The 12015-nt window shown below is 37.7% G+C and overlaps 1 protein-coding gene across 2 annotated transcripts in view; it reads left to right on the forward strand.

Annotated features, from left to right (window-relative positions):
• The window catches only part of thsd7ba (thrombospondin, type I, domain containing 7Ba), a 183885-nt gene that overhangs the window by 107529 nt on the left and 64341 nt on the right, over nt 1-12015 (forward strand). For both annotated transcript variants that reach the window (XM_040027377.1, XM_040027378.1), the window contains exons 9-12: nt 2534-2725; nt 5987-6218; nt 9884-9999; nt 11870-12002. In XM_040027377.1, the coding sequence (XP_039883311.1) occupies nt 2534-2725; nt 5987-6218; nt 9884-9999; nt 11870-12002 (673 nt within the window). The remainder of the gene's footprint in view (nt 1-2533; nt 2726-5986; nt 6219-9883; nt 10000-11869; nt 12003-12015) is intronic.

A 12015-nucleotide genomic window follows, 5' to 3' on the forward strand; every position in this document is an offset into this window, starting at 1 on the left:
ATCTGTGCTAATGAAAGTCGTAATGTATCCCACACTGTAGCCTTTGGGTCATCGTTACATTCAGCTGATTTTTCTTTAACTCCTGCTGTATGCACATCAGCTGCTTTGATGGTTGGAGATCTCTTATGCTTTGACTTTATGGCCACAAAGTTTCCAAACTCCCCGAGGGTGGGTCTTTTACATTTTTCTTATGAGGCAACATCTAAGTTTGCATTCTCTATGTTTACTGCCCTCCTCTGAATCAAGGTTGTTTGCTTGATTCAGATGAAAAAAAAGAGACAAATTGATGACAGATCTGCCCTGGGGTTGTTATTGTTAAACTATATTCCGTGATCTAGTGGCAGGGTTCAACCAAGTTAATGATTCTTCTCTCTGTGAGTGTATATCAGAAAACAATGCTTCAGCAGCTACTGGCATTGTTTTGACAACAGGATGACATTCCTGTTTCTGAAATTGATCTGTCTCTCCAGGACAGAGACCTTGGAGAAATCTATGGCAAACTCTTTTAAAGCTCCAAAAGGAAATACAACCATATGTCTGGTTATCTATATAGTAATAGCTTATGTGCATAGTGTTTAACATTATTATATTGTTGTATTATGTTTAATCTACAGGTACCTTTCAAGGTGCTTAAGGACGCTTTAAAAGATGCAGTAAAAGTTCTTCTCGATGGCTATTGTGCAATTTTCATTTGATAAATGACATTCTCAAAACTACTTGTTCAGTCTCCATGTTGTTATCTGGTGACATCTGCATGTCACTGATATTGTCATGCAGACGATGTTGGAGCCACTTGTCATGATGGATCAAGCAGGTTTTCTTGTTTTTATTTTTCATTCTTTGATCTTATTGAAAACGAGTGAGAACTGATAGACATATGTAAGGTCATGTCTTTTTCACTTTTATTCCCAACGCACCTTTTATGTTTCTTTTTCTTTCTTTGTTTGCTTACTATTTTTGTGACTGTATCTTTGATACCATTCCCATAACCATGACGTTACAATACAGGAAAGACTGCACATGCAACAGTGTGTGGCGAATAACAATGCAATCAACAGTCTTTTCTCTATATTTCTCTCTATATAAGTCTATATAAGAATCCTATATTTTTTTTATTTTTTATTATTAGTCCTTTATTTATCCAGGTAAAAAAATCTCATTGAGATTAAAAATCTCATTTCCAAGAGAGACCTGGCAGATATTTGGTAGATATCTTGAACTGAGGCATTGTATATGAGTTAAAAAAGTGGAGCCTTTTGCATTTTGTCTGCCAAACCTTGCAAGAGTTTACATAGGCGGAGTACACCATTATACTGACAACATGCCAGTCTAGTGACCAGTATTTTGACCATCTTGTTTGCAAAGAATGACTCAAGCCAATGACAGTTTCAGAGAGTTGAATATTTACTTTTGCAGGTAATTCATTTTGTGGCTTAATAAAATTGCACTTACTGTACTGCACACCTTAATGATGGTCCAAGACGTATTAAAGCAACCTAGATAAACTGTAAAAAAAATGGAGTAAAAATATAACAAAGTAAAAAGAAATTGGTCTTTGTTTCCTGTGGCTGTTTCATTCGTAAAAGAAGAGTTAACTAGCAGCTGCGATACATATTTCATAACACGAAGATGAAGGCTGAAGGCTGAAGGATAGCTTTTAAAACTAGCTCAGAATACCAATGGAGTGACCTTACAATTTCTTTTGATGAAATGAAATTTGTGTTTGACAGAACACTTAGAGGGGATGCCCGCTTACTTGCTTTTACCATCTGTAACATGCTCTTGGCAAACTTTATCAATAGCACAAAAAAAGAATTTTAGGGATTAATTTTGAAGAATGAAAAAAGTCTAAGTGCTCCAAATTGCAATAAACACATCATCCTCCCCTATACGTGCATTACCATGTGTTCACATTCAGAGCTGATGTAGACATGACTTGAATTTGTCACAGAGTGAATGTAATGGTATCAACATGTGTCAATTGTGTCAGCTAGATCCAGCAGGATCCACTTATTATCTTGTCCAGTGTCACAAGTGCACGTCTGTGTGTTCTTCAGAGATAATTCAGGCCTAACAAAAATGGTAAAACTGAGACGAGCACAGAATATAAAGTAGCTGACCAAATAACACATTATGTGTTGTACTTCATGTGAATTGCATTTACACTTTCATTCAGCATGATGAAAGATCTGGTATCCTCTGGAGGGGGCTGATGTATTAGGAGCGCAGTATGTTGTGGGTTCATTTACCTATGCATTTAATGTGAGCAAGACCAGGCTTTAAGGTTTTAATCTGATCAACCCAGAGTCATAGGGCCTTGGGTTATACCACTTTCTGCTTCCAATATACATTTGTTATTTGATGTATACTTCAGCTGGGATTTCATTCTAGCGCCAGTGTGTTTTGGTTTAGTTTGCACAAGGTTATTTCCCTATCTGATAGCTGTTAGATCAAGATGAGATACTAAGTGTAGCGAGTGTCAACTGGATTATTTGAGCCTTTAGGCTGATTTCAGTTATCTTGCCTTTTTCAGGAGAAGATGTGCCCGATGCCTACTGTGTGGAAGGCCCTCCACTTGCAGAAGAAGCCTGCGAGGTGCCCTGTTCTGCAGACTGTGTGGTTGGCCCCTGGTCCTCCTGGTCCACCTGCTCACACAGCTGTGCCAGTAAGACAGCAGAGGGTAGACAGAGCCGCACTCGCACTGTTTTAGCCATCCCACAAAAAGGTAATCCAAAATTCCCTTTGATCTCTTTGACTCTTTCTCATCTAATACTAATAAAGAACTTCTTTGCTTTGTTTACTGGAGTTATTTTTAACTTGGTTTTACTTTTAATGAAGCTAGATTTTTAAAGCTGATATTAATATATGGCAAATAGGTAGAAAAGGTTTAGATTATAACTGTCGTTAACATGTCATCTCATCTGAAATACTGCAGAAAAAAGGGCAGAAGTAACAAGAAGATGTATTATATTGTATTATTACTGTAGTTGTTTAAAATAATGTATACCTTTCAGTATCTATGAGGTTCAGTACTACAGGGAGTGTAGAATTATTAGGCAAGTTGTATTTTTGAGGAATAATTTTATTATTGAACAACAACCATGTTCTCAATGAACCCAAAAAACTCATTAATATCAAAGCTGAATGTTTTTGGAAGTAGTTTTTAGTTTGTTTTTAGTTTTAGCTATTTTAGGGAGATAACTGTGTGTGCAGGTGACTATTACTGTGCATAATTATTAGGCAACTTAACAAAAAACAAATATATACCCATTTCAATTATTTATTTTTACCAGTGAAACCAATATAACATCTCCACATTCACAAATATACATTTCTGACATTCAAAAACAAAACAAAAACAAATCAGCGACCAATATAGCCACCTTTCTTTGCAAGGACACTCAAAAGCCTGCCATCCATGGATTCTGTCAGTGTTTTGATCTGTTCACCATCAACATTGCGTGCAGCAGCAACCACAGCCTCCCAGACACTGTTCAGAGAGGTGTACTGTTTTCCCTCCTTGTAAATCTCACATTTGATGATGGACCACAGGTTCTCAATGGGGTTCAGATCAGGTGAACAAGGAGGCCATGTCATTAGTTTTTCTTCTTTTATACCCTTTCTTGCCAGCCACGCTGTGGAGTACTTGGACGCGTGTGATGGAGCATTGTCCTGCATGAAAATCATGTTTTTCTTGAAGGATGCAGACTTCTTCCTGTACCACTGCTTGAAGAAGGTGTCTTCCAGAAACTGGCAGTAGGACTGGGAGTTGAGCTTGACTCCATCCTCAACCCAAAAAGGCCCACAAGCTCATCTTTGATGATACCAGCCCAAACCAGTACTCCACCTCCACCTTGCTGGCGTCTGAGTCGGACTGGAGCTCTCTGCCCTTTACCAATCCAGCCACGGGCCCATCCATCTGGCCCATCAAGACTCACTCTCATTTCATCAGTCCATAAAACCTTAGAAAAACCAGTCTTGAGATATTTCTTGGCCCAGTCTTGACGTTTCAGCTTGTGTGTCTTGTTCAGTGGTGGTCGTCTTTCAGCCTTTCTTACCTTGGCCATGTCTTTTAGTATTGCACACCTTGTGCTTTTGGGCACTCCAGTGATGTTGCAGCTCTGAAATATGGCCAAACTGGTGGCAAGTGGCATCTTGGCAGCTGCACGCTTGACTTTTCTCAGTTCATGGGCAGTTATTTTGCGCCTTGGTTTTTCCACACGCTTCTTGCGACCCTGTTGACTATTTTGAATGAAACGCTTGATTGTTCGATGATCACGCTTCAGAAGCTTTGCAATTTTGAGACTGCTGCATCCCTCTGCAAGATATCTCACTATTTTTTACTTTTCTGAGCCTGTCAAGTCCTTCTTTTGACCCATTTTGCCAAAGGAAAGGACGTTGCCTAATAATTATGCACACCTGATATAGGGTGTTGATGTCATTAGACCACACCCCTTCTCATTACAGAGATGCACATCACCTTATATGCTTAATTGGTAGTAGGCTTTCAAGCCTATACAGCTTGGAGTAAGACAACATGCATGAAGAGGATGATGTGGACAAAATACTCATTTGCCTAATAATTCTGCACTCCCTGTACACTGACTGGATGACAGAAAGCGTGAAAACACTGATCTTTGGAGATTTTAAGAAGTAGCTTGTAAATACAGATATAAAAGAAAAAATCCAGTAACATTTTCATTAGCAGGGAGCTCAGTGTCTTTGGGATATATTGCTATTGTTAGAGGGACTCAAACTGAGGAATGTCACGGCTAACACAAAACTAGACTCGGCAAATAAGAAGAGTAAAGATTGATTGAGCTCGAATCTTTATCTGGGTTTTTTTTGTGTGCAAGTCTCATTTAGTCGTTTTTCATCTCACAAACATTTGAAGTTTGAGTTGACCATTCATTATCAGAGACTCTTTTCTTCCCAACAGTGCTTTTCTTACTTTGTGTTGTGTTTTCAAGTCAGTCAGCAAAGCCTTGGCAGCCAGCTAGCAGGACATTAATCCCTGTAACTAAACGCATATCTGCAACAACAGCTGATGAAAGAATCTCACAGATTAAGCCAGGTTCCAAACTATGTTGCTTATTACAATGTTACTGGCTATCAGCTTGCTGACAGAGCTGATGTGTGTGTGTGGTTATGTATACATGGGTATTAATGCTGCATTTGTGTTTATAAGGATACATTTTTGTAACAGCGTCTGACAGAATACTGTAGAAACCCTCAGAAATACAAATTAGACTGGAAGGTGTAAGTATATACAATATTTGGTTGTGGTTCAGCTCATCTTTACTTTTCTATAAGTCACAGCACACTACTGTTCCCTCTCCAGATATCACATTTATCATACTTCATCAACTGAGCTGTCCATTTTTTACCTCCATTTCGACCAGAGAGTCCCTGCCCTGACTACTGTAGGCCCAAAACAAAAGTAAATTACCACTGTGAACACCACTGTAAACAATCCTTTAGCCAGAAAGCAATGATACATACATAGAACTCCGGTATTTTACATAAACTGTAAATGAAGAAATGATTACTTTGGAGGTTTTATATGTATATATACACATACACTAACCAGGACACAGAGCATAAACATTGTTGTGCTTTGGCAGTCAATGAATTAGCAAAGGAAGACTTTCACATTGGCCTTGCTGTGACTGAGTTTGTAATTTGAACTTCTAGAAGTTAAAACTTGAAAAGTGCTTGCTCAGCTAACCCAAAAAACAAATATTTGCTACAGTATGTCAATAAGCAGCTCGTGGTAGAGTGATAATATTGGCACTTTTTTTTTACTTCCATTGATCAAATACATCTTGTACTTTAAGAGAATCCATTAGATTTGTTTTGGTCAAATCACATGTACTCTGCATAATAATGAAACTGTGTTGGAGTGATTTAGTGCAGCTTTTTCTGAATGCCATGTTGGACATTCTGTGTATTTCACAGTTTTCTACTCTTATGTTTTGATATACAGATGGAAAAGCTTGTCCAGCGGGTCCAGCTCTGGAGCAATGGAGAGTCTGCAATGACCATCCTTGTGTGGTATTTCACTGGGAAGCTTCAGCATGGGGTCCATGTATTGAGGATACCTCTATGGCTCTCAATGGAACCAGCCTCCAGAATGGGACCATAACCTGTGCTGTCGGGGTTCAGATCCGCAAAGTCATCTGTGTGAAGATGAATGCTGGTCCAGTCGTAAATAAAAGGTGGAGTCTATGCAAATTATTTGATATATGGACTTTTTTGAATTTTATGTACTCTGATTCAGTATTTTTCTTTGTAATGTCACTTTTTTTTATATAGAATTATATATCCAGTCATTTGAAAAAGTAAGTACAGTGATGTGAAAATGCAAAAAAAAAAAGGAAATCAGGAAGGGGGCAGACACTTTTTCACGCCATTGCACATCAAATAGACATTTTTTTACCCTTTTTTAAAAAAAAATTGTTTAATTTTAATTAGCAAACACTTAACTCACTTATACATAGTGTCTATATTCTCCATAAACAGATATCTTTATATAGATTTTCATAGGACAGCTACAAAATTTGGTTTCTCTTGTAGTCTGAGTTCCATTGGCCCGTCACATTTGAGCACTTGAGTTATATGTAGTTCTTAGTGTAGAGCAAAAGAGTTACTGTATTTCTTAATATGCAATCTTGAAACTAGCAGAAATTGCCTGTTTATTATGTCTGCATTTATGAATATTGAAAACAGGAAGTCCACTCTTTAATGGAAAAAAATATAAAAAAATATATATAATAATTTTTATATTATTATATATTTATATTATATTTTATATATATTTTTTCTATATTATATAATGTCAATGCCGTTCGGTGTCTTGCTTCCATGTTGTATCAAATCCTAACACAGCATTTCAATCGGATTTAAATCTGGACTTTGACTGGGCTTTTTTATCCTTTGTGTATTTGTTATTATGCTTAGGATCATAATCCTTTTGAAAGATGTACTTCTAAGTTCAGCTTAAGCTTGTAGTGCGGTGACCTCAGATTATCCTTAAGCACTCGTATAAGGTGCAGAATGCATAGTTGAATCAATGGCCGCAAAATACACAGTCTCTGGCCGTGAAGCCAACTTAAACTGTAACATTTCTATCCCTATGTTTCACGTTGGGTATAAGGTTCTCCTCCTGAGAAGCTGTTTTTTGGTCTTTGCCAAATAATAGGGTGCTGATGAGTAATTAACTGTGTCATCAACATATTGATGGATATTCACGAGACTTGTTATGAGTCACAATTTGACCTCCGTGCATTTGCTCTTGAACAAATGAGGTGAATATGTGGTCTCAGCCCCCCACCTGATGTTTATGGTAATTAAAATTAAAACTTGAAGGGCACTCATTAAGGCCACTACCCATGCTACCCCTCTCCACTAAGTTACATGAGATATTTTTCAACTTATACAACGTATATTCTTCAGTTCTGGGAGATGATTTATTTTGTCAGTATGAAAATTGCACTTCTGTATCAGAGTATCTTTTTACTGTGCTGCTCTGCTTATTTTTAGAAGCTGAAAATAGGCCCTGAGAGAAATGAATGCTAAATTATAGGTGAGGAGAAAAGGAGCTTTGTAAAATCAAGGGGAAGATGGGATGTTTCTTTTACAAAAAAAAAATCACTTAAGAACACAGTCTCCATTTTCCAAAACCGCCTTACTTGTAGATATTTAGCGTATGCTTTTAGTTACTAACAGATGACCCAGAGGACTTGCTTCACTGTGAAATAATATCCCAGAGTTTTGTGTATTGAGGTTTGGTTTTATCCTTTTTCCTTCTGTGTGTTTAGTGTTTCTTTTCATTTGTTTTTGTGAACCAGAGATTCATTTTGCTTCTGCTCCACCATTATCTACTCCTCTTTCAGCAATACAATATCAAACTCTGCTAAGGCCTTTTGTGCTGTCACTATAATGATGTTATAGTGATCTTCATAGCAGGAAGACAGATTTATAAATAATTCACAAATATTTCTCTTCTTTAGCTTGATGTGCTATTGACAGGGCTGTAAAATAGATTATGAAGAGGCTTTTTTTTCTAATGCTTGTCCTATCTGCCACCACAGTAAGAGTCAGTTTTTTAGTGTATTTATGCACCAAAGTCGGGTCTTTCTGCCATCTTTCCAAATTATGCCGTGACTGTCTGACTCTATCGAAAAACGCAGATTTGACATAAATTATATTTATACCCAAGACACATCCTATGCGTTCTAACAGATTATCTTCTGGATTAAAAAAGCAAGAAAAACTGAGTAGGTAGGCGAGCTGCAATTCTGCGTTAACCGCTGTTTATCTCAAACTCTGATTTCTGAATTGTTAAGCTTTGAGTTGGAAAATGTTTCAGAATACAGCTGTTGCTGCTCTGTTTGAAGGGTCACTTCAGTCAGCAAACATCTTAGCATTTCATGCTGAGCAGTAATCTTAGCAGTGAGCAGTGGCTCAACAAAAAGATTAGTTGTTATTTTTTGTTGGTATCAATACAGAGCCCCCAGAAAAACAGTTTGATTTTCAGTGTGTAAATAATAAAATTGACAGTGATGAAACTTCATACAGTGCACACACATACTATTAATATTATTAATAATGATGAATAATGAATAATGATGCTGAACACTGTGGCCTTGACAGTGAATCTAACTCCCTCATTTTGGGAAAACCACACAATATACCCCAGCTGCTCTGTTGCGTTGTCATGCCCTCTGGCATACATCACTGCAAAGGGAGAGAGAGAGAAGAGTAGGGATAAAGCTGGGGAATGATGGGTTTTATGTATCTTTCCTCCTTATGCTTTGGCATACTTTGATCTCATTGCTGTGAGTGCTGGCTTTTTGCAGTCAGTAGGATGTGGCGCCATGCTGGGTCTCTAGTGAGACCTGGATCTGGTTGTTGGGCAAAGGAAGTCACTGGCTCTGAAACGAAATGTGAAATTTCATGTGTGTTTGTGCATTGAGGACAGGAGTTGGCTGCTGGTTGATGAAGACATCAAAGCTTATGAATTACTTGATTTTACATAGCTGCATTAATCCGCACCAATTCAAGGTTGCACGACACACAAAACACAACACAGCCAGAGGGCTGTTACAGATATGTTACACAAGAGATGTGCCAGCATGAATTAAGACAAGGAAATTGTTAAAAGTCGGTCAGATGCTCATTAAAACCTGGTAATGATGTGTTTGGTGTAGCAGGAATGATCTATTGGTAAACAGTTTGCATATCCTTGTTTCTCAGGTTAATTAGCAGCCGTGTTTGATTGATTTTTTCCCCTGGAGCACTCTTTCGCTTGTCTTGTTGGTAACAAAAAATGGCCCTGGCTGCTCTGTATATGTAAAATAAATCCACTCACTGGGACATTTAAATTGATCATAAATTTATTTCCACTATTTATAGATACATTGCCATTGCTGATATTTTGTTGAGATTTTTAGTTAAAAAAATATTGCCTACATACTGCCACTAGTTGATGCCACTGTGGGCTACAAATCTAGCATAAAGAAATATTGATTAGTCTAGTTTTAGTAAAACTGGGATTTAAAAGTGAAAATGCACTGTGAAGCATGCAGGCACTTTGTAGGCTTGAATTTTTTTTTTTTTAATGAGTAATATTTGTAGACTGGGAGGCAACTGAATGTGTGAGAACACTGTAAATTTCTATATTTGTGTAGCGTTTGCTTGAGCATGCAGGCAGAGGCACATGTAATCAATCATGTTTTCTGTGGGGAGATGTGTGATGTCAAGGACAGGGCAGTTGTTTTACTGCGCTATCCTCTTACTAGTGAGACCCAGGACGTTTATCATTCATCACCTGGGGGCTGAAGAGAATTTAAGACCACTGTTTGTTTGTTTGTATGTTTAGATGTTCAGATTCTTCCCGTCCGGAAACCGTCCGTCCTTGTTTGCTACCCTGCAAGAGAGACTGCATTGTGACGACTTTCAGTGAATGGACAACTTGCCCATCAACCTGCCTTCCAGGTAGCTCACTGACAGGATTTTCTAGAAATTTATTTTACAATTGCCTCTCTAATAGCTTAACAGTCTTTTTAAAATGAATCAGTATCCAGAGTAAAATCTTTTAAAATTGGTAAATTATCAATATATTGGGATTGAATATATAAATACCTTGTTTCAGGAGCACAAATAACCTATTCAAATAAAAACACATTTCATACTTTCACAATAGATAGATAGATAGATTATAGATTCGATTATAAGTAATCAGTTGATTACTTATAATCTATCTAGAAACTGATTTTAATTTGACATCAGTGTATTCCCAAAAGGTTGATTCTGTTCATCTGGACGTAGTGTTTTCTGTGGGAGAAACGTTTCATTATTCATCAAAGTGACTTCTTCAGTCTCAGCTGACTGCAGGTTTCCCCAACCTTTTACACAATAACTGAACCTAGCCCACTGAATGAGCAATGGGCTGTGAGGTCAGCTCCTTGATCATTAATATGCAAATTGTCATCACCATTGATCAACAACTACTAATCAAAGACTATTGATCAATGACCATGAGTACCATTCACAGAGAGTTGGGGAATGGCTGCAATCACCGCATTGTAAAATGGCGAAAGATGTACCCTTAGGCCCCTCCTCGATTCAGAGATGGTCTTTCCCTTTTCACGTAAATAGCCTCCTTGAATCCCTGCTGAAACCAGCATTCCTCCCTGTCCAGGATGTGTACATCCTCATTATTGAAATAGTGACCACTGGTCTGTAGATGTAAATAGACTGCGGAGCCTGATGACGTTGTTCTTCTGCAGTTGTTCTGGATTAAAAACAACCGCAGAAGGTTGTTTGGTTTGGTCTGAAAACGCTACGTCCAGATGAACAGAATCATTCTTTTGGGATTTACTTACCTGGATGATTGAGCATGCATCAAGACACATCAGTAGATTGTATAAGGTAAACTTCAAGAAGGTATACATCACTGTATATGTTATTCCTTTAAGCCTGACCTATAAAATAATTGCCAGAAAATTCAAAATTAAATATACATTTTCATACATGGGTTTTACTTTGTGTCATAGTTGCTACATACAGATTTTTTATTTATTTTTTCATTTTTGCAATGAATAGCTTGAAAATGTAATGTACGATATATTCAGATTTTTCATTGAAAAAAATTGATGGCGTAAAAATCTCAAGAACTCAAATATGATGCACTTGGCTTCACATGCTTACAATGATGGCAAGAGGCTTCTTAGAAAAATGGACAGTGCAATACACGCAAAGTGTTGTCAAGAATTACATTTAATTGTAAACAACAGTTTTAACTGTCCATTACATTAACCTAGCACATAGAGAGAAAAGAATGGATATTTAATGGGTTTCAATATGTGTACTGTAATGTCTCGGAAATCAAAAAGTATGTAATTGTTTTTAGAAGAATTGAGCAGGCATCTCATCTGTGTAAATATGCTGTAGTCCATTGGGTCTGTTGATGATGTAATCTCTTTCTTAATTGCACCATTTTCAATGTTTAGTAATTAGTGCTGTGTAATGAGCCTTGGAGCCTGAGCCAAATGAAGCCATTACAGTGTGGTGTGTCCGAAAACAGACTGCAGTGAAGTGGAGGACATTGCTGCTACAAGGGCATGCTAATCAGCATCGGAACAATTTCAAGACCACTTGTTTTTTTCCCCCTCTTTGAGATATTAGAGCACAGTGGCGATATTGATGCATCATTTATTTTGCGTCCAAGACATTTGTCAGGCACTTGTCTCGGTATCATTTTACGTCCTATTCCTCCTTGGAAATGTTCACTTAAATTCAGCTGTGCAAATAATCTGTCATTGAACGCAGCCTTTTTGTGAAGATTATCTTTCATGTTTAACAGAAAATGCAACCGCCGCCACACAGTCTCGATACAGGACCATCATTCAGAGGGCTGCTAATGGAGGTCAAGAGTGTCCCGACACACTTTACGAAGAGAGAGAGTGTGAATCACTTCGTGTATGTCCAGTGTATAGGTAAAAGCACTAT

Source organism: Simochromis diagramma, unplaced genomic scaffold (genome assembly GCF_900408965.1).
Source record: "Simochromis diagramma unplaced genomic scaffold, fSimDia1.1 OVJJ01000343.1, whole genome shotgun sequence".
NCBI classification, from domain to species: domain Eukaryota; kingdom Metazoa; phylum Chordata; class Actinopteri; order Cichliformes; family Cichlidae; genus Simochromis; species Simochromis diagramma.